The 20,673-nt window shown below is 47.6% G+C and overlaps 1 protein-coding gene across 3 annotated transcripts in view; it reads left to right on the plus strand.

Annotated features, from left to right (window-relative positions):
• The first annotated feature begins 1,770 nt into the window (after positions 1-1,770).
• map3k4 (mitogen-activated protein kinase kinase kinase 4) overlaps positions 1,771-20,673 on the plus strand; it is a 28,600-nt gene continuing 9,697 nt past the window's right edge. The window contains exons 1-11 of one of the 3 annotated variants that reach the window (XM_012817064.3): positions 1,771-2,029; positions 9,715-9,908; positions 11,442-12,949; positions 14,043-14,303; positions 14,459-14,611; positions 16,508-16,665; positions 17,023-17,139; positions 17,526-17,625; positions 17,761-17,844; positions 19,767-20,036; positions 20,339-20,488. In XM_012817064.3, coding sequence (XP_012672518.2) covers positions 2,007-2,029; positions 9,715-9,908; positions 11,442-12,949; positions 14,043-14,303; positions 14,459-14,611; positions 16,508-16,665; positions 17,023-17,139; positions 17,526-17,625; positions 17,761-17,844; positions 19,767-20,036; positions 20,339-20,488 — 3,018 coding nt within the window. In that variant the 5' untranslated portion in view covers positions 1,771-2,006. Of the gene's footprint in view, positions 2,030-2,085; positions 2,334-9,714; positions 9,909-11,441; positions 12,950-14,042; positions 14,304-14,458; positions 14,612-16,507; positions 16,666-17,022; positions 17,140-17,525; positions 17,626-17,760; positions 17,845-19,766; positions 20,037-20,338; positions 20,489-20,673 lie in introns of those variants that run through there. The other 2 variants (XM_012817065.3, XM_012817066.3) reach the window with 2 other exon arrangements.

Raw genomic sequence — 20,673 nt, forward strand, 5'->3', positions numbered from 1 at the left:
TCCCAGACGGTAAACAAGGACACAGGTCTGACTTTCCTTTGTCTGGTTGCCGCTCTCTGCACCAGAATTTTAAGCAAGTACACAATTGCAACCTGTCCAGGCAGGCAGGTAATGACAGATGAGTTGGTCAGAGCACTGAAAGGAGAGGGCTATGAGTGCATACTGGGTCTTTCGGTTGAACAAGTGCAAAACAAATACTGAGGAATTCCATGCCCCTAAAGTACATTTTAACATAATATCTCAAATAGGTTTAAAAAAACATGAACGGAGCTCAAAGCTTAGCTAGCACATTTTATGTATGCCACTTTGCATATAGCTTGCAAAAGAGTCGAATGAATGGGTGTTCAGACCCTAGGCTCTGTAAAGCGCCTTGAGACAATTGTATTGTTTCAGTGCTATATAAAAATTGAATTTAATTGAATGATAATAGCTTGATAGAGTGTCTTGATTATGTTGACAGTTTTGAAAGTGCTTTCATATTAGCAGGAAAAGCAACTCTATGTAAAGTATTTAACGTCTATGCTATAGACAGACACAGTCAAATATTGTGTCTTATTCATTTATGGTCTTATTCATTTATTCCTCCCACTAAATTCGACAGATATTCTCTGTTGAAATAGTGCCATCTTGTGGCAGAATGAGGAAGACATTTTTGACATACATCTGACTGCTATAATTACAGGACAGATAGACATACCAGTACTTCAACAAACATCTCTCCACATGTTATGCAACTAAAAACTATGCTGTGGGAGAGAAATTGCATTAGGGATTGTTTGGTTACAGAACGGGGCAGAAAGGGATGAAGCCAAGGTTCATAGGAACAGTCACATAGGCATGCAATTCACTGCCTTTTGACAACAGGGGGCCTTTCTATTGGACCTCAGCTCATCCCTCCTGTCACTGCTTTTGAGAGGAGGGCTCTTCTCGTGGCTAGGGAATAGAAGCCTGGCGCTGCCAGTCCACATTCACTGCACTTATTGTGGTCTGGACAATTTCAATTTAATTAAGTGGGCTCAGGGGCATAGCTATGAGTTGAATAAAATTATGTTGAGTGTGACTGGATCAGCTTCTAGGCTAAACCGATACATTTTGCTTTCTGAATAAAGTGACTAAATATAGAATTGAGCCTTAACATAAGACTTTCTGACCAGTTTTTTTTCACCATTATATCCACATACCTCTGATCAAGTGGATCCAAATGTAGCATCTAACGGTAACCCATCTGACAAGAGCCATACTGCTCTTATTGAATTCAAATCAAAGCGCTTCCTCTTTGTCATCACTGAAACCACTGTAAGGGAGTAGGCCTACAGACCTGGTCTAACACAATCCGTTTTTTATCAAGCATTTACATACTATAATCCCAGCAAAAACTGAGTAAAAAAGATATGCTCTAGTCTGGACTAGTATGAGCTGGTTAAATATAACTACCATCTGATAGTAGCCTAATGGTAAAATCAGATGGTATTTTCCATCAGATTATTTTCCACCCATTGTCCAGGCTAAGGGATCTATACATTTTCTGTGGAACACACGATTGAAATGTCACCATATTGAATTACATTACCCCAACAAATTATCCCAAAAATTCGAATTAGTTGTTTACAAAACATTATTTTGTGCCCTATTGAAGGAAACTGTCCTTTTAAGTAAAGACAACTTGTGTTTGCTTTCCTCACCCTAGCATTTGACATGGTAATATTTTCACCCAATTAATTTGCATGCACTACTGAATCGTCACTGGGAGGTTTGTCTGCTGTACTGCGCGAGTTGCCGTAGCAAATTCTAGCAATGATTTCTGTCACTCCCTCAGCGATCGCTGGAAAGATGGCGTCAGTGCACACAGAGGCGAGCCACAACTCTGCAGGCGGATAGACAGTGTGCAACGGAGGACGCAGATCGGCACACCCTTGCAAAAGATCGTGCAATTCTCAACAATCTTTGCGTTATCATGGTTGGATCAATGCATTTATAAAGGGGACCCATTCTAGCATCGCCCCGCAATGGAGCCGCCTGACCACGGCAGGTAAGCGCATGAGAGAAGTTGGTGGGTTCGTGATCAGAAACTACACAGCCGGGAATTGCCTCCCGCCACATTGTGGGCTATTCATGAAAAACTGCTAGAGTGAATGATGCACGCATGCGCATTACCTTGAGATTGTCTTCCTGCCACAAAATGAACCTCATGCAGTGCAACCCCGAGCAATTTAAACTGAAGTTGCAAACTTTTTGATAAAAGGAATATAGGACCTTTTTTTCGCATGTGCACGTTATTTTCAGTTTTTGCAAGCACCAAGAAAAGTAAAGAAGATGTCAGTCCCTTGAGAAAGGTAAAAGCCCAGCAGTGAAAGTGGTCTGTGTAATGCAACATCACTTGTTAGCTCGCTATGGCTAATAGTTTAGCTGCATTGTCCATTAGCAGTAATGTTAAACCAAGTTTACTCTGACTTGGCTGCAAAGGCTGCAAAATTCTTCAGGGGCTGTGTGGTCTTCAGGATTGTTCTACCCTTCAAATATGAAACATTTTAGATTTGTAAGTCATAGGTCTGCCTTTATCGTTACTAAACATGCTGCTGCAGGTCAGATTGAAATTGGACTGGTGCACCAGCTGGATGGTTTTAGATTAACGTTAAGGTTAGCTAAAGCTCTTTGTCTCTGCACAAGTGCTAATCCTTGCAAAACATTACTATTGTTATTGAAACTATAACGGCTTGATATCGTTATTAACGTGAAGTTATTGACTCTTGAGTTCTATGAAAGCTAACTGTGAATCAGAATGTGTTCTGGTGATGTCCGATTTAGCCTTCCCAGAAAGCGACCCGTTTAAGTTACTCGCAGTTTGAACTTGGTGTTTTGCAACTGGATTGCTATGGTCCAGTCACCTCTGTATGACGTTATCACTCCAGCCGTCGTTGTACATTTTGTTCAGTCTCTCAGACTTTTATGTATCCTATCATTAGTGGCGATTGGAAACGATAATGTCAATGTCTGCTATTACATTTTTAATACTTTCAGGTCTGCCTAGAAGTGAGCCCGTCTAGGAATGGTGGTCAATCCATTCTGTTGATAAATGCATTGACCGCATAATGTTTATTTACTTTCTGCACCTCCCCTTGCAGACGCGTTTTCGATTCCTTGGCCTTGGCTAGTATGATCCCTATTGACTTATTGACACAAGGCATGTTTTACGCCTTATTCGGCGAAACGCCTGCCCTTTCAGGTATCATTTATCGGCAGTTAATCTACAGGAGTTGTCTTGCTGCAGTTTGCGTGAAAGATCGATTGTCTTGATTTTCGTGCAGAAGTTGACAAAACATTCAATCTCTTTTGATGGTGAAGGACGTTGTTGTGCCTTTCTCTCCACGTATGTCGTTGACCTGTTCATGCTGTTGTCCTAAGCCCTTTGGAATGTGTGCTGCCGTGTATCAGACTCGTGTCTGTGTTGACCCCACACGAAGTCATAACGCGCTGCCTTCGCCCCTGAGTCCCGCTAATAGATTTTGTGGAACGCATTGTTGTGTCTCCTCTTCCATCGCACTCCGACGCTGTGTCTCCCTTCTCAACTTAAATACGTACGAACCGTGGCCTTGCGTGTGATAAGACCAAAATGGCATGTTTAACGCATCAGATAAGAATGCCTCTGTCTGTAATATAGCCATAATCGAAGTTAAATATGTGCACTGCACTATCAATGTGTGGAAGCCAAGGTGCTCCGTCTATTTTTTTCATATGGTTGCAGAGGCCCTCATACTGGAAATGTTTTTTGTTTTTTGTGTTTCCTCCCACCTCCTTACCTTGCCAAATACTTATTGGCTTTCCCTTTGCAAACTCAAACCTGCTGCTGCAAAGCATTGTTCTTATTGAGAACATGGCAGAAGATGGGGTTTTTGGAGTAAATTCCTGCAGGATGAGTTGCATTCCTGCAGGATGAGGTGATGCCAACCGCCACCCCTCTCCATTCCTCTGTGCACACAGTACACACCGGAAACAGGTCACAAGGCATATGCAATACTTTTCTTGAAGGCCTATGGGCAAGGTGCCCATCAACAACCTCAGCATAGGAGCTCTGCATGGTAGAGGATACTTGTGTTTCAGACTCAGAGGGATGTAGATGTTTTTCAGTGGTATAGTATTAGACTTGTCCCTGCTGCCTTCTCCCACAAGCATTCCTGGGATAGCAGGAAGTGGTGAGGAGAGGGGGAGAGAGAGGGAGAGAGTGTGTGAGTGAGTGAGGCCTGGTGCCCTGCAGGCAGCAAAGGCTGCGGCTCATTAATAGATTAATTTGCCCACACTCTTCCTCCCCCCTCACACACACACACACACACACGCGCACACACACACAAAGGACACTCTGGCTTCCGGGAACACACCAGCATTCCTTCTTCCACACGGAATGTAATTCTTGAGGAATTTGCATGATCTGTGAATGGTATGCCATAGTCTCTTCCCTCCCTTCTCTGTGCTCCAGGCACCAGCGTCTACATAGACAAGCAGGGCGACAGCAAGAACAGGCTGGGCTCTCCGTTATTGAACGCGTGGCCCGCTGCAGCTTTGGCAGAACAGAGACGAGCTGCGTTGGGGAGGGGTGGGGTGGGTTTGGGGGCTCTGGAGGGCCTCAACCGGTGTCCTTTGCTCTGTGGAATGTGCCGGCATTTCCCGGTGCTCCACCCACGGTCAGAGGAGGAAGTGGAATGATGTTATTACGATCGGTTTGTGTGTGCAGGAAATGCACAAATTCCAGTTCATTTTATGTTTCACTCTGACATTGAAGTCAGCCTTGCCTCTAAGCTGAATGAACATAACATGCAATGAAGCTGAGAGGGAATTATTACTAATGAGGATGGTGTGTTTTTAGTTTTGCAAAATCTGAATGGTGTCCCGTCCGCAAAGGCAACGTGAGTAGGATGCATGGATGCTTCCGGCTTTTGCAGAACCCTTTTGCCACCAACACCTTGGGCTTTATTCATTCCTCACATTTTTTTGGTTTCATTTTTCCCCCCAGTTCACTCACAAGCAAAAACACTAGAAGAGTCTGCTGTTTGTTGTTGGTTTGCATCTGGGCGGCGTTTGCATCTTATGTGGGTACGGCTAGCAGGAGGGTTATGTGGAATGCGCATCAGCTGTTTAGTCAGAGCGAAACCACTGCAAGATTGGAGATTTAACACATGGAAAACGAAAAGAGCATGTCGTTCTCTTTCACTCCCCATTATAACTGCTGCTTGTAGGCAGTGTGTCTGATTGCTGACCACACCACTCGTGCTATTGTGTGTGTGTGTTAGTTTGTGGTTTCCCTGAACGGGTGTGACTTAGGCATTGCTCAGCTCTCTGCATCATTGTCTCCTTGGTATCAGGGTTCTGGCTGCTCCTGCGCCTCTCCAGGGCCGTTCCAAGAGAAGGTGTAATTAACACTGCTGGCATGTGCCCAGACTAGCCGGGCCCCAGGCAGGACGCGGAGAGGTGGTTTGTGCGGGCAGTGGCACAGCAGGGAAAGGAAGAGGGGCTGGACGGAGCGGGAAAATGTGATGGTTTAGTGGAAGGAAGTCCTTGTGTGTTGTACAGGGAGGGGAATGTTTGTGACCCGAAGGACTGCATGTAGGCAGGGGAGCATGCTGTGTTGTGTTACACAGTCTTGTGTTTTGATGGATGCTAATTTGTCATATTAGTTGTGTTGTTTTGGCATGATTTTATATCGTTCATCTCAGTGATGGGAAATTAATGTAGATTAATATTATTGATACTTTACGCAGTGTCAAGCATCAGTGTTTTATTATCTAGATGTCAGTGTTCTAAATTTGCCTCCAACCTATTAGAATATTTGTAGGATGATGCAATGAATTGCCTTCCAAGTCTTGAAATTGGTTTGTTACTCTGCTGAAGTTAAGAAATCTGCAAAAGTATGCAAAGAGGTGCTGCTAGTGTTGCTACTGCTAGTAGTGTAGTTTTGTTGGTTTGTTTGTTTGTTTGTTTGTTTCAGTAGTGTGAAATATATTCTTTTCTGTGCACGCTGCTGGAGGAGCTTCCACAGGCATGGAAGAGAGAGAGAGGAGGGGTTAATTGATGTGTTTGCACATGCGGCTGGGCCGGTGCCCCGGCATGTGCTTGTCCTTTAGTGCTCGCTCCCCCGGGGGAATAGATCCGCCAAAGGGCGGCATTAGAAGATCCCATTTCCCTTCTCAGAGGGAGAAGATGCGGCGCCGGACAATAGAGAGGGCCCCAGCCCACCCGAAACCCGCCAGATAACCTTGTCAGATTCGGCACCCGCCTCCCTCACCCCCCCCCCCCCTCGTGTGGTGCGGAAACACAATCACCATTGGATGCGTGCGGTGGGGAGCGCGGGCGCTCACTGACCAGCTGTGACGGGCCATTCAGCGCCGAGGCTTATGGGCCACGTGCCGGAGGACACAATGGTCAGCTACAGCCGCCGAACAATGCCCCTCCAATTCCCTCTGCGACTGGGGGTCTGCTTGGGCAGGCGTGGTGATGGGTGGGGGGGATGGGGGAGGCAACGTCCCCTTTTAACTCTTGCAACCGGGGGCAAGACCGTAGCCGGCTGCACCCTTTCAATGCAAGGGGGTTGGTGCAGCTCGGAAGCAGAAGCTGGGCTGTAGCATTCCTGTGGTCATTGGTTAAAGCGCAATCAGTGGTTGTGGCCCCCATTGAGCTCATTCAGAGCACCATCTGCAGCTGTAATTTACTGCACGGCGACAGCGCTGCTTTGTGACCGGGATGGGCAGACGGGTCAACCAGACCAGGGGCCCCCAGAACACACTCTCTCTCTCTCTCTCTCTCTCTCTCTCTCTCTCTCTCTCTCTCTCTCTCTCTTTCTTTTTTTTGTCCTCTCTTTCTTTTCCTCGATGGGTCGGTCTCATTCATTCTTTCATTATTGTGTGCTTTTGTGCTCTCTTTCTCTCTCTCTCTCTCTTTCTCCCCCTCTCCTGTCTGGGGAGTAGATGAGTGAAGGGGGCAGTTTGTGATGAGATGAGCGAGCAGTACGGACTCACAGACCGGCACTGTCTGAGCGCTGAGGGAGGTTACTCATGGCAACCAAACAAACAGGCCTCTGTGGTGACGTTGCCGTTTCCTGTCATTCCCCAGCGATGCAGTCACAGTGCTCGGCCCATGGCTGCACCTTTTCCCAAAACACACTCTCTCTCTCTCTCTCTCTCCTTGTTCTGTCTTTTTTGTTCTGTCCATTATCTTCTCCCTTCCCTTTTACCCACTTTTCCTTCTGTCTCTCTTTCTTTCCCTCCCCTCTCTCCGTCCCTCAGTCTCTCTCTTGGCGCTGTTGCACAAAGGCATTATACAATGAACTTTGCTCGTACGCCAAAGGATCCACCCAAGCATGCACACATCCAGGGGTGGACTGGAGGGGGGGGGGGGGGGAGCATGCATGTGTGTGTAAGTAAGTGAGTGTGTGTGTGGGGGGTGGGGGGTGTTCAGCCACACCCAAACGGAGTGTGCAAGAAGCCACACAAAGCCTGCCAAGGCCGGTGCTTGTTTTACGCTCACTTGCACAAGAATGTGACCGTTACTGCCAGTCTATCTGTAACATTGCCTGAGTCTGGCGTCCACACTGAGTCACAATTAAGATATGCACATGAGCGCATGACATGGTTGAGGCCGCTGCTCTTCCTGATCAGCTGGCTGGGACAGGGGTGGAGTTCTGGGCTCTGAAGACGACCGTGCGCCTTGGTGTGATGCCCAGGTGGTTTGGGTGGTCTGGGGGCGTTTGAGTGAGGTGTGAGGGTGTATATGTGGCCTATGGTATGGCGGCCAAATGCTGATATGCTGGTGCAGGAGCAGCTAGGCTGCATTTGGAGGCCTCTGGCATGCGTCTCAGAGGGGGCTTGACGGCAGCAGGTGCTTTATGGGTCTAATCCCCAGAGAGACTGTGAGTGTGTGACAGATTGTGGGGCGCGAGCAGTGGCTCCAGATGGGCCACAGCAGCCTTATTCTCTTATCCCCCTCCCTTCTGTCTTTCTCTTCCTCTATCCTTCTTCCTCTCTGGTTCTATCCCTCTCTTTCTGTCTTGCCCGCCTCTGTTCCTGGCCTCCCCTGTCCCTCCCAGGCTTTGTGTATCATAACAGATTATCCCTGGCCACTCTGGTGACGGTGATCCTGCCTTCCCTTTGACACCACTATGGCACTGTCAGCCCCACCTCTCTCTCTCTCTCTCTCTCTCTCTCTCTCTCTCTCTCTCTCTCTCTCTCTCTCTCTCTCTCTCTCACTCTCTCACTCTCTCACTCTCTCACTCTCTCACTCACTCACTCACTCACTCACTCACTCACTCACTCACTCACTCACTCACTCACTCACTCACTCACTCACTCACTCACTCACTCACTCACTCACTCACACTCTCACACTCTCACACACACACACACACACACACACACACACACGCTCATGGATGCACACGTGATCTTTGGAGTGTGTTTGTCTGCAGGTAATATACCTCTTCTGTTTGCATTTGCCTCCCCGCCCCATCCCAAGTGCCCCTTCATTGTCCCAGCTTGAAGCCGCCCCCCGCCCCCCTCATACACACACACCCAACCACACACACACACACACACACACACACACACACACTTCGGCCCCTAAACTGGCCAGGACTAATCCTATTAAAAAGCCTTAAGAAGTCCTCTAGAGAACAAAACCCCTGTCCCTTACACCGCTGCAGAGGCGTGCCACTCGCATTCTTCTCGCTGCTTTTCTCTTTTCTTGCTTTCTCCTCCTCCTCCCTTCTCCCTTTTCTTTCCACCCTGTCGATGTCATTGCAAGAGGAAGTATTTCAAACTCTCGACTCAGCAGCCCCACCCCACCCCCTGCACTCAGACACTGACTGACTGACTGGGCTCAGCACACTTAGACAATGGCAATATGCCCCACGTTCAGTCTAGTCTTTTCTTTTTTTTCGTGTCTTGTTATCTGTAGTGCAATTTGTTTTGATTGATACATTCCTTTTATAAGATTATCTTTAAGCAGGATGTTTGAATGTGTTCAGACTTGACATGGTTATTATTGCGTGATGGCAAAAATAGTTTATTTGCCTCAATATTATTTAGAGCTTTTTTTTGATGCATCCTGTTAATAATGTTTGTAGTTGAGACACACTACACCGGATTAGTTGCCCTGTCGCCTTCCAGTCTATTTGTCTCTTGGAGGCAAGGCCCAGTCTGCAAGATTTGGAAACTTTTCTGTTGCACTTTTATGAGCTGATGCATGTGGAAGTGTTTGGTGTGTTTTACAGTGAAGTGCGTGTCGGATGCTGGATGTGCTCTCCGGTGTCCTCTGCGCCTGTACCGCACGCGCTGCTGTTGGAACATGTTTTAATCTGCCTTCCTCTTCAGTGGTCTCACTTCTTCAATAAAATAATACATAGGCTTTAGATTTCCTCCCTATAGTCATGCCATGTTTCAATCATTAGAACACGCTAGCAAGTGATAACAACTATTTATATCCATCACCATATGCGTTTCGGCAACAATTTATATCCATCACCGTATGTGTTTCAGCATGTTGCGCTGCTCTGACGAGGGACATTGCCAAAATGCGCTAGTGTGATTATTCAATAAATGTGAGGAAAACGTCGGTGTTCAAATGTATTGCCGTGCCGCTTTCCATTCGAGGTCTTGTGAAGTTGGAGCCATATTTGTCTCTAAGCGTGTTTTTTAATGTTGTTCATTGACGTGTGTGTGTGCTTCTCCGCAGGGATGAGGAGGACGAGCCCCCAAAAGATGTGCTTGGCCGCCACCCCGAGGTGGACGAGTTGTCGGACGAGCCCAGCCAGGAAGAGGAGGCCCTCTACGGCACGTCACCCCCCCGCACCCCCCGGCAGATGAAACGCATGTCCGGCAAACACCATAGAACCCAGGGCAGGGCCACCGGACGGTCCCCCAACAAAGGTGAGCCTGGCACCAATGGCCGGTGGAGAGAGGGGGGCTGGGGTGGGGTGGGGTGGGGTAATGGCAGTCATGCAATGATCCACGTCATGTGCAGTGACATATTCACCAGGCCATTATTCAGAAGGCCTCTATTTGCCATAAGGAATCTCAATGGTGCAATAGTACTCTGTTATTCTCAGCGTCCTCAAAGGTGGGGTAATGGCAGGCATGGAATATCCCATGTCATGTGTGTTAGGCCTTTATTCAGTGGACCTCTGTTTGCCATGGTTTTTGTCAGTTGACATCACTGTGACGCGTAGCATGACTTTGTGGTCGCATTGCCTTGGTTCACTTAGTCTCACCGGCAAACATTCTGTAAGTTATTGTTGCTAATGGATTAAGTCCCTCGCCCAGTCAGATGACAAAAGGCCATTGTGGGTTCTCAACTCTACACTGAAGTATTTTAATGGTTGTCCATAACAATGGCTAGGGCAGATGCATAGGTTTTTGCCAAATGTATGACACCAGGAGACTGCATTAATCTCAGTGTGTGTTGGAGAGAGAAGGGAGTTAGTGAGATTGTGCTGCTGAAAGAATTAGAACACATTGGTCTGCTCTTGTCACTTTTCAGGGAAGCATCTTTCATAAGCTATAAAGCGGACACATAGCCTCGCTGTGTGTTTTTAGCATGGGTTCATGCGTGTGTGTGTGTGTATCTGTATCTGTGTGTGTGTGTGTGTGTGTGTGTGTGTGTTTAGAGTCATGTGGAGGCTGAGTTTACCAGGCTCAGCAGGGTGCTGAAATGGCAAGACCATAAATCTGCTGTTGTTTGTGGACGCTCTTAGCATTGATTTTCTCCTAATGCTGTAAGGAAGCACAGAGGAAATAGTTGTCAAATGCTAGGTGATTACATAAGTGGGCACCAGTGCTGGAGAGACACACACACACACACACATGTACACATACTGAGACGGAAGTAGAGCTTGAGCTCAGTGCTTTGATTGTGTACTTGTTTGAGTCTGTGCAGAAATGGACCTTTCCCCTTATCATTGCTTTGAAAGCAACTCACCTCGTGGTTTGCAAAGGTTGTCAGATATTCAGTGATGTGAATTTGCATTGTTGAAAAGCCCTGTGTTTTGGTCTTTGTCACGTTTACAATGGTGAGCGTGTTGCTGAATAGAGTGTATCTACAGTAATGGGAACGGGCCTGACCAAAGGAATGAGTGGGTCACCCGTGGCCCTCGAATGGCCGTCAAGGTCTCATGACTGCAGCTTGATGACTGGTGCTGCTTTTCTTTGGTGCTCTGGGGCACTTTTATTTTTTGTTTGAAAAGAGAAGCTTTTGACAAGATGGGAATGGCCGTTCTTTTCTCTTTTCATCTCATCTTCCTGTCGGTGGATGCTAATGAGCATCACAATATAAAAACAACAACTCCATGGGTGATCATATAATGAGTTTAAAGATGGATCTCAGTTAATTGACTTGCGTTTATTGGATAATATGTTGTCTAACTGTGGATGTTTATTTATTTGTTTGTGTGTGTGTCTCCGCAGAGAAACTGGCCCCCCCTAGCCCTTCCACCTCCTCCTCCTCATCCTTGTCGTCATCTCACCCAAGAGAGCGTGTTGGCGAGGGCACCAAGTCGGCCGAGCCTCTGCCCGAGGAGCACAGCTACAGGCAGGGCAAGAAGCAGCGCTCCACACTGCGCTCCAACGAGCGCGACACCAAGAAGACCTTCCAGGGCTCCTTCATGCTGGACCCACTGGGCAAGAGCGGCCCGTACGGCAGCAACACCCTCGGCATGGACCCACGCAAGCCCTACCTGAGCCTGGGCTGCGGCAGCGGCAAGCTGCCTGTCAGCATGCCCCACGGCCACGCCCTGCCGCGGCCGCACCGGCAGACATCGCGCACCGACTGCCCGGCCGACCGGCTGAAGTTCTTCGAGACGCTGCGGCTGCTGCTCAAGCTCACCTCCATGTCGTCCAAGAAGAAGGAGAAGGAGCAGCAGCGCGGCATGGAGAACACCAACCTGCTGGGCCAGAGCAAGGAGGTGGTGTGGCTGGAGCTGCAGGCCTGGCACGCGCGCCGCACCGTCACCGACCAGGACCTCTTCCTGTTCACCGAGCGCCAGGCCATCCCCGACATCATCAACGAGGTGCTGCACTTCAAGGTGGACTACAGCGGCCTGGGCCTGGGCGGCTCGGGGGGCAAGCGCTCGACGGGGACGCCCGTCAAAGCCGAGAGGGGGCTGCGGCAGGAGAGCCTGTGTGGAGCGGCGGGGTCCTGGCCGGAGGTGGATACTGCGGCGCCGCTGGGCTGGGGCGCGGAGCGCCGCGAGCACCTGCAGCGGCAGCGGGTGGCCTTCGAGCAGGTGCGCCACGTCATGCTGCTGCTGGAGACGGTGGAGGCGCTCTACCCGTCGCTGCAGACGCTGCAGAAGGACTACGAGAAGTACGCGGCGGTCGACTTCCAGGGCCGCGTTCAGGCGCTCTGCCTCTGGCTCAACATCACGCAGGACCTCAACCAGAAGCTGCGCGTCATGGGCACCGTGCTGGGCCTGCACGACCTCTCGCACCTCGGCTGGCCCGTCTTCGACGTGCCCTCGCCGCGATGCTCGCGCGGACACGAGGACGAAGACGGCGGCGGGGAGGGCGAGGGTGACGAGGAGGACGAGGATGCCGAGAGCGACTCGACGGCCATCTCCATGGCCGACAGCGACGGGGACACCAGCAGGGAGAGGGAGGAGGGAGACGGGGCCGCCGACGGTGACCTCTCGCCCAGCCTCACGCCTAAGTTTTCCCGGCTACTGTGCGACGACGAGTTCCTGCTGCCGGCTGGAGAAGAAGGGGAGGCCGAGGCAGGGACAGGGACAGGGGCAGTTCCTCTGGACAGGCCGGTGGTGGAGAGCCGCTACTGCCCCACGGGCATCTACCGACCCTTTGTGGACAAGGCACTGAAACAGATGGGGCTACGCAAGCTCATCCTCAGACTACACAAGCTCATGGACCGCTCGCTGCAGAGGGCCAGGGCTGCTCTCCTCAGCCATTCCCCTGCACAGGAGGTGAGGACGGGGTGGGGGAGTGGAACTTCCTTCTATGCAGATGCAGCATATGCATTGAGACACAGTGCTAGAACCAAAAGTTCTATTTTATATATTTGTCCCTATACCTTTATGAACTGGAATGGTACTCTCAATGTTAGCGGAAGTGAAACTAATTTCATACAGGCACCCTGTTTTTGCGTAATTCTGCTAACAAACAAACAAAGGGACATGGGTGAAAACATAACCTCCTTGGTAGAGGTAATAATTCAGACAAAACGGTGTAGCATCAGAGTAATAGAATTTAGTGAAACTGTTGCAGGGACCCAAGTTTCGCCTGTTGATTTGTTAACAAATGGTTAGATGATCGATAAATCTGTCAGTTTACTTAATTGGTTGTCCCTCAATCATTCATTCGATTGAAGTAATGACACAATAAGTAATGGACATCTAATTAAAAGCTATTGGGCATGTAACTGATTTATGACCTTTTACGTTCAAGGCGGTGTATAATGATACCATGCACCTAATTGGTAAACCAGTTTCAGTTTTCAGTATGTAACAGAACTTGTATCAAATTTATCAGCAAAATCATTGAGAGATTTTTCATAAACATTTCAGCAGCAGAGTGAAAGCTTAACAATTAAAGGCTGTTCAACTCAAAGTTTCTAGTCTGTCCCAAAATACAGCTTCCCAGCCAGGTATTTCCTTGGATTCACTTGTCTAGAAGGACCAGTCCATGTTCACATTAATATGTTTTAGTTTTAAAATGTGAAACTTTTGCTACGCTTACACCTGGGGTCCATATTACTCCGGAGTTTTGGAGCCCCTAATTAGTTTGAATACTTCGGTTGTGGACGGGCACAGAATTTTGGAAACGATGACGCAGACACCCACGTTCACTTCCTGACTGGTCGTATCAGTCACCAAGTATCCTTCATTGATTTTGTCATGCTCATTACGTTTTCAGGCATGTTGGTGTGGACGGAGATTATTTCTGATACGGAGCTAAAACGCTCATCCGGACGGTGAATGTTTTTAGTTTTAAAACGATGTTTTAAAATGAAAACTTATTAGTGTGGACACAGCCTTATTCTTCCTCTATATTCCCCAGTTCTCCGACTTCCCGGACCCCTTGCTGTATAGTGACTATCTCCCGGAGCTCTCCCGCCACCAGGCCTGCAGTGGCCAATCAGGTGAGGGGGAGGAGCAGGACAGCGTGTCGTGGGCGGAGCTCCTGGACATGGACCTGCCCTCGTTCCGGCCGGCATTCTTGGTGCTGTGTCGTGTGCTGCTCAACGTCATCCACGAGTGCCTAAAGCTGCGTCTGGAGCAGAGACCCGCCGGGGAGCCCTCCCTGCTCAGTATCAAACAGGTCTCACACTCACACTCACACTCTCTCACACACACACACACACACACACACACACACACACACACACACACACACACGCTTCTTATTCTGCACCATACAGGAGTGTTTGTATTCTATGCTAACTCACATGCTCTGTGTGTGTGTGTGTGCTGCAGCTGGTGCGTGAGTGTAAGGAGGTGCTGAAAGGTGGCCTCCTGATGAAGCAGTACTACCAGTTCATGTTACGCGGCGTCGTCACAGATCCCCAGGGCGTGCAGACCAATGCCAACATCGACGAGTTTGAAGAGGACCTGCAGAAGATGCTCCTGGTACTGCAACACTCCCTGCTCTATAACCCTCAGCACCACAGCATGTCTGCTTGCACATTTAGTGATTTATTTATTTCCTGACCACCGTTACCTCAGTGCTTGCTCTGGGGGATCCAGTCTTAGGGCTCTGCAAAGTAAAGTAAAGTGCCTTGACAATGTTGTTCTTGACACGCTATAAATAAGTAAATTGAATTGAGTTTATATTTCTAAGGATACATTTAAGGCTCAATTTGTTTTGGAAACGTGCACTATATTATGATGTGTAGCAAAGCATGCAGTGAGTCACAAGGGCATTAGTAGACTTGCTGCCTCCTCTTAGAGAGCCGGAGAGAGATCACGATAAAAAAAAGACACGCACATCACAATGGCCGCTAGGATGGGTGACGGGTCAAAAACTTCTACCGACATTGACAAGCGGCTAGATCCGCATGCCAAATAGCTCCAGTTGAATAATTGTATCTGCCAGTGAAGTTTCGAGCAAAAAGGCTACTCCACAGCCTTTCTCCTCCTAAGCCTTGAGGCCAGACAGAGAGCTGTGTCGCCCATGATGAGATCGGTATGAGGACTAATCGGCTCCAGAGATTTCATGCTGTGATCGGGCCTTTCCCCTGCAGCCTGTGTGCTGGAGCTGCATGCCTCTGATAAAGGGCTGATAAAAACACACTCCTGCCATTCCAAGAATCAGGCCCAGGGTCAAAGTCTAAAGCCAACTGTGCAGCTTGTTTGGAAGCAGACCTGAGAATCTCTGAGCTGAATCTCTGAGGGGAGATGTCTCAGTGGTTTGACACTGACATTCACATAATAGCAGACACTGGAGATGACTAGAGTAACCAAGCTATTTGCGTTGGAATCCGTAAAAATGTAAGAGTTCATACAAATCTGTAGTCAAACTGGTCACAATAGTCAAACTGGTGCACAATAAACATCTTGGTAAATGTCATGTCCACTGTATGACGCAAATATACTTCCAGAGAGTGAAAATGAAAGTGTGGAGGTATACTAACACTATGACTAAACTGTGCCCATGGAAGTTATGCTAGAGTAGACTACAATCCCTAATGACGACCCACGTCATCCTTGTCCATGATGAATCGGTGTAATGATTTCAAATCGTCACTCCACAATTTGCATTGCAGGCCTTTTTTATTCGATTATTTTCCAGTCATGTCTCTCCTCTAAGACATGGTATTAGGACAAGGACAAGAATGCCATACTTTTCTATGTTGATGGCAGGAGTTCATTTTTTTTCTCCCATTTGATCTTTGGAGTGCGTCATCAGATCACAGCTGACGTATTGGCTCAGGCATCACTGTGTGTCAGTGAGGTTTTTGTCTAAAACTAGTGAACTTCAACAGTCTTGCCTTGCAATCACCAGTCACCATCAGCACAATTGGTACTCAGAAAAGCTAGTTAGCTTGCCAACTGATTTGTTTTGGCAATACATTTGATGTTTTCGTCCTGTAAAAGTTGTTCTTTGTGGGGGTTTCCAACCCCTGGACGGCTAGTTGGAACAACAGGTGTGTGTATCATATGACCATGTAACCAAAAACTTCATTTGAGGATGATGCAAAAACTCGTCACCTAGAAATACATACTTTAACGTGATTAAACCCTGCATACTGTTAACTTTAAATGCTTTTTATCTTTAGCCTTAAAATAAAAGAACTGTTTACTCGAGTAATCATCAAAACAGACAGTAGATATACTGTCAAATACTAATGTAACACTAAAGTAATTTATACTGTTGGCCCTAATTGCAGCAGGCAAAAACATTTTGTATATAATGTATCCATAATATAATAATATTATTATTATTCGTATTGTCATTGTTGTTCTGTTCAGTGATATAATGAGATAATAAAGATAGTTATTTGTGGTGCTGCTCTCTCTTGCCAGGTGTACTTTGACTACATGCACAGCTGGATCCAGATGCTGCAGCAGCTGCCCCAGGCTTCACACAGCTTGAAGAACCTTCTGGAAGAGGAGTGGAACTTCACCAAAGTCATCACCCCGTACATCAGAGGCGGGGAGGCCCAGTCGGGGAAACTCTTCTGGTCAGTCCCCCTTGGATTTCCCCACCAAATGTTTCATCTCTCTAAAGCCATCTTTTTAGATTAGCTTTTCAGATAGCTTTGTCCATGCAGTCATTTCCTGCATAAAATGGATTGGCACACTTTAGCTGATGTCACTTCAAATGAATGCCCGGAGAATCGTTTAATATAACGATCTGTTCTCAAGAACAGATTGAGCAGTGTTGTCCATGTAATGACGTTAGTCTGCACTGAATTTGTTCATGATTGGGGGAGTGAATGATTAAGAGAAGTTTCTAGTTGGAGCACTCCAACACATGTTTCGCCTCCTCCGCTCGTTCCCAACCCATGACCGCTCTGCCCCCCTCTGGCTGCACACAGTGACATCGCCGGCATGCTGCTGAAATCCACTGGGGACTTCCTGGACGCTGGTCTGCAGAAGAGTGGCGATGAGTTCTGGGAAAGTGCTGATGACAGCACTGCTTCAGATGAGATAAGGTGAGAGTTTATTCTCTATAGCAGTCGTTTTCACAGTGTGAAGACTTATGATACAATGAAATAGCTAAGAGTTCAGTTCGGTGGCATAGTATCTGTTTATTATAATGCAGTCAATGCTTCATGCGTGCCAGTATTGCATGTATGAGTTGTATGTTTTTTTTATTGTTTAGATTGCTTATCTTGCTATGCAGTGTCAGGAATATTTTATTTTCACATGATTCATATACATGCATGTCACAGGATGCTCCACAGGCTAAAAGTAAAGCACAATAATAGATTACTAGACTCCACTCAGTCACTCACTGGTGTGTGTATAGCTTATAGACTTCCTTTCTTGAAGCATACTTGAGAGATGTCTGAAAAGGTCCCCCCCTCCCCCTCCACAGGCGGTCTGTGATCGAGACGAGCCGCTCCCTCAAGGAGCTCTTTCACGAGGCCAGGGAACGAGCATCCAAAGCGCTGGGCTTCGCCAAGATGCTGCGCAAGGTGAGAGGCCAGGACAATGCAGGGCCACTCCAGAGGAAACTAGGCCACCGTGTTCTCACTGTGCTCCGTGTTCTGACTATACTCAGTGCTCTGCTCTCTGCTCTTGTTGTTGTTGTTGTTGTTGTTGTACTGTAGGACCTGGAGATTGCTGCTGACTTTAGTGTGGCCAGTGGAGTGGCTGGTCTTTTAGAGGCTCTGAAAGAAAGGAACTATGTCAAGGTAAGAGACTGGCAAGTCTTTTTCTATTTTTTTTCTTTGCTTGGCTTTTCCCTAATTCACATGCAGGGGTGCAAACTCGTCACCTTTCGGCGAAATTCGCCGTTTTTGAGCCAAAATAGGTCATTTGTGTGATTCGTGTAGATCTGCAATAAAAATATTTGGGGGGGGGGGTCCTCCAAGTAATCTGCGAACGCAAGCTGTCATGAATATTTTTTTTCACCATGACAGGCACGCTTTTTATTTCGGGTCTGTTCGAAATGGAAGGTAGCTGCCTCGATGCCGTAATAGACAGGTGTATTACAAGTGTATTACATGTCTTTCGGGTGAAAGTGTTGGTTTCGAGCTGCCTTTTTAAGATGGCAATTACGGTAACGTAACGTTGGTACGCTGCAAAAACGTTATACTATCTAACGTATGCTAACGTGCTAATGTCAGACAAGTTGGCTGACAGACGCCTCGCAAATCACATCAACCATTTTTGCTGGTTACAATAACGGTGGTATCGGTTAGTACAGTGTCTTTTTCTCTGTAACTTTTGAAAAATCGAAAAATGTACATTTACTTAAAAGACATGGCCGTCAGCCGAGTTTGGTCCGGAGTTTAGCTGCTAAAGTTATCTTCTGTCCTGTCGTTTGAAGCAAACCTTTTAGCTCTGGCATTGGTCTCCCATTAGGCTATGTATTTATCTATCACTTCACTGGATTGGAAGTCCATTTTCCAGGCTATCGCACGCCCCCTTCATTGAGGCAGAGGTTAGGTTTGCCTCCCCTATGTGCTTTTTTACTGTGGTTTTATGACAGATTAGCAAGACTAAATAGCTGCTTCACATACGTGAAATACATTACATTATCTATTATATGGATACAAACGACATATAATAAAAGTGTCTACAAATATTGACAAACAATGAGAAAGCAAAAGTCATGCGCTCAACCCAGTGTGAGGGATTGCACAATCTGAGATGAGGCGCAGCTCGTCGCTGCCTCACCTCGGGAGTCGCCTCTCTGTCAACAGGACATGGTCAAATTCAGCGATCTTGATTATAAAAATGATCGGAATAATACAAAAAAATAATTTAAAGCAAAGATCAGTAGATACATATTAATATTTATTTTATCATTATTTGTTTTTTTTACTTTTCATGTGGCTCTGCCTCCCCTGACCGCACGTCCCTATGTGTATGTAATCTGAAGCACTGACCCGTTTTCTACTGCCGGGCGCTTCACTGCAATTGAACAAATTTACCACTCTCCTACTTCAGTTTGGTTTCAGAATGAGAGAATTTTAGGAGGAGGATGCCATTACTGTGGCTCAACTAGGAGTTAGGTGCAAATGGGCCTTGTCCTGACAAGCTAGACTCAAAGAGTAAAGGGAAAAGAATATGTGTTCCCACTGTCACAGTTTTTTCAAGAACACGGAGAAGCTAGGCCATGCCTGATGCAGCCTATATTGATTTTCGGTTCCTATAGTTGGCCCTTTTTTTGGCTTAATACCTGATGGAGAATTGTGACGTAATGTGCTTTGGTGGACTGGAGTGGGTGGTCGGGAGGGTATTGGGGTAGGTGGTTGGGTTGGCCTGTGCCCGTGCAACATTCAACACAGGAATGTTTATGATGAAACTGTTACCAGAGCACAAAATTGTTTACAACGGCACAAAGTTTTTCATAGATCTAGCCTCATCAGATTGATGCATTGAACTTTAAAATGTGCAAAATGTTCTTGTATATAAAATATATTCCCCGGGGAGCATGCCCCAGACCCTCCTAGGGGTTTCGCATTGTTGTCACCTTTTTCATCCCTGATGAGTTTGCACCCCTGCACATGTGCAATCAGCCACATTGTCTGTCTGTTTCTTTATTTCTTGCTTTTTTGCTGACTTGCTTTTCTTACATTTCTCTCTCTCTCTCCCCTCTCCCCTTCAGGTGCAGATCCCGGGGCTGGAGGAGCTGCAGGTGTTTGTGCCCTCAACGCTGATGGACCAGTGGTCCATTATCCTGCAGCTGCTGAACGCGGCGGCGGGGAAAGACTGCTCCAAGGAGCCGGACGAGCTGGCCGAGGACGAGGCCTACCTGCTGATGAGCAAGCACGGCACCGGCCAGCCCAGCGTGGAGGCCTGCTGGGCCCAGTGGGACGGCGCGCTGCTCAAACTCGTCCCCCAGATGGAAACGGTGGACACACTCAAGAACATGGCCGTAAGAACACCAGCAAGCACCGGCCTCTAATAGAGATTCTAGTGAGAGGATGGAGAATTCTAATTGGTCCTGTAGTCTGAGCACAGTTGGATTGTGGGAAATGTAGGAAGAGCAGGGCAATGTTGCAGAACTGCTCCTAAAATCAGTGTCTCCAGTAAGTTGTACCATAACTTATGTAGTCAAAGGCCACGTCATACATGCATCACTGCAATATGTCTAGATGATGATGATGATGATGATGATGTAGGTAGGTAAGTGTCAAGGTCATACACATGTAGACACAATGTGCTTTTTCCCCTCAGGTGGAGAACCTGCTGCTGATCGTGATGCAGTCGGCCCAGTTGGTGACCCAGAGGAAGGCCTTCCAGCAGTCCATGAACGAGCTGCTGTCCCTCACGCGAGAGCAGACCTCCAGCCAGCCCCTCATCGCCTGCGCGCTGGAGCAGCTCAAGGTACACCACACACACACACACACACGCACGCACGCACGCACGCACGCGCGCGCGCAGGAGAACTGAAGACCTGTGGAGGAGGAAGGAAGATTTCTATTGCTGAGGAAATTTGCTTCACCAAATAATGGTTTTGTCCATTGTTTTATGAAAAGACTTAATGCATCTGTAGCCACTGTGAGCCCCAT

This window comes from Clupea harengus, chromosome 13, assembly GCF_900700415.2.
Source record: "Clupea harengus chromosome 13, Ch_v2.0.2, whole genome shotgun sequence".
Lineage (NCBI taxonomy): Eukaryota > Metazoa > Chordata > Actinopteri > Clupeiformes > Clupeidae > Clupea > Clupea harengus.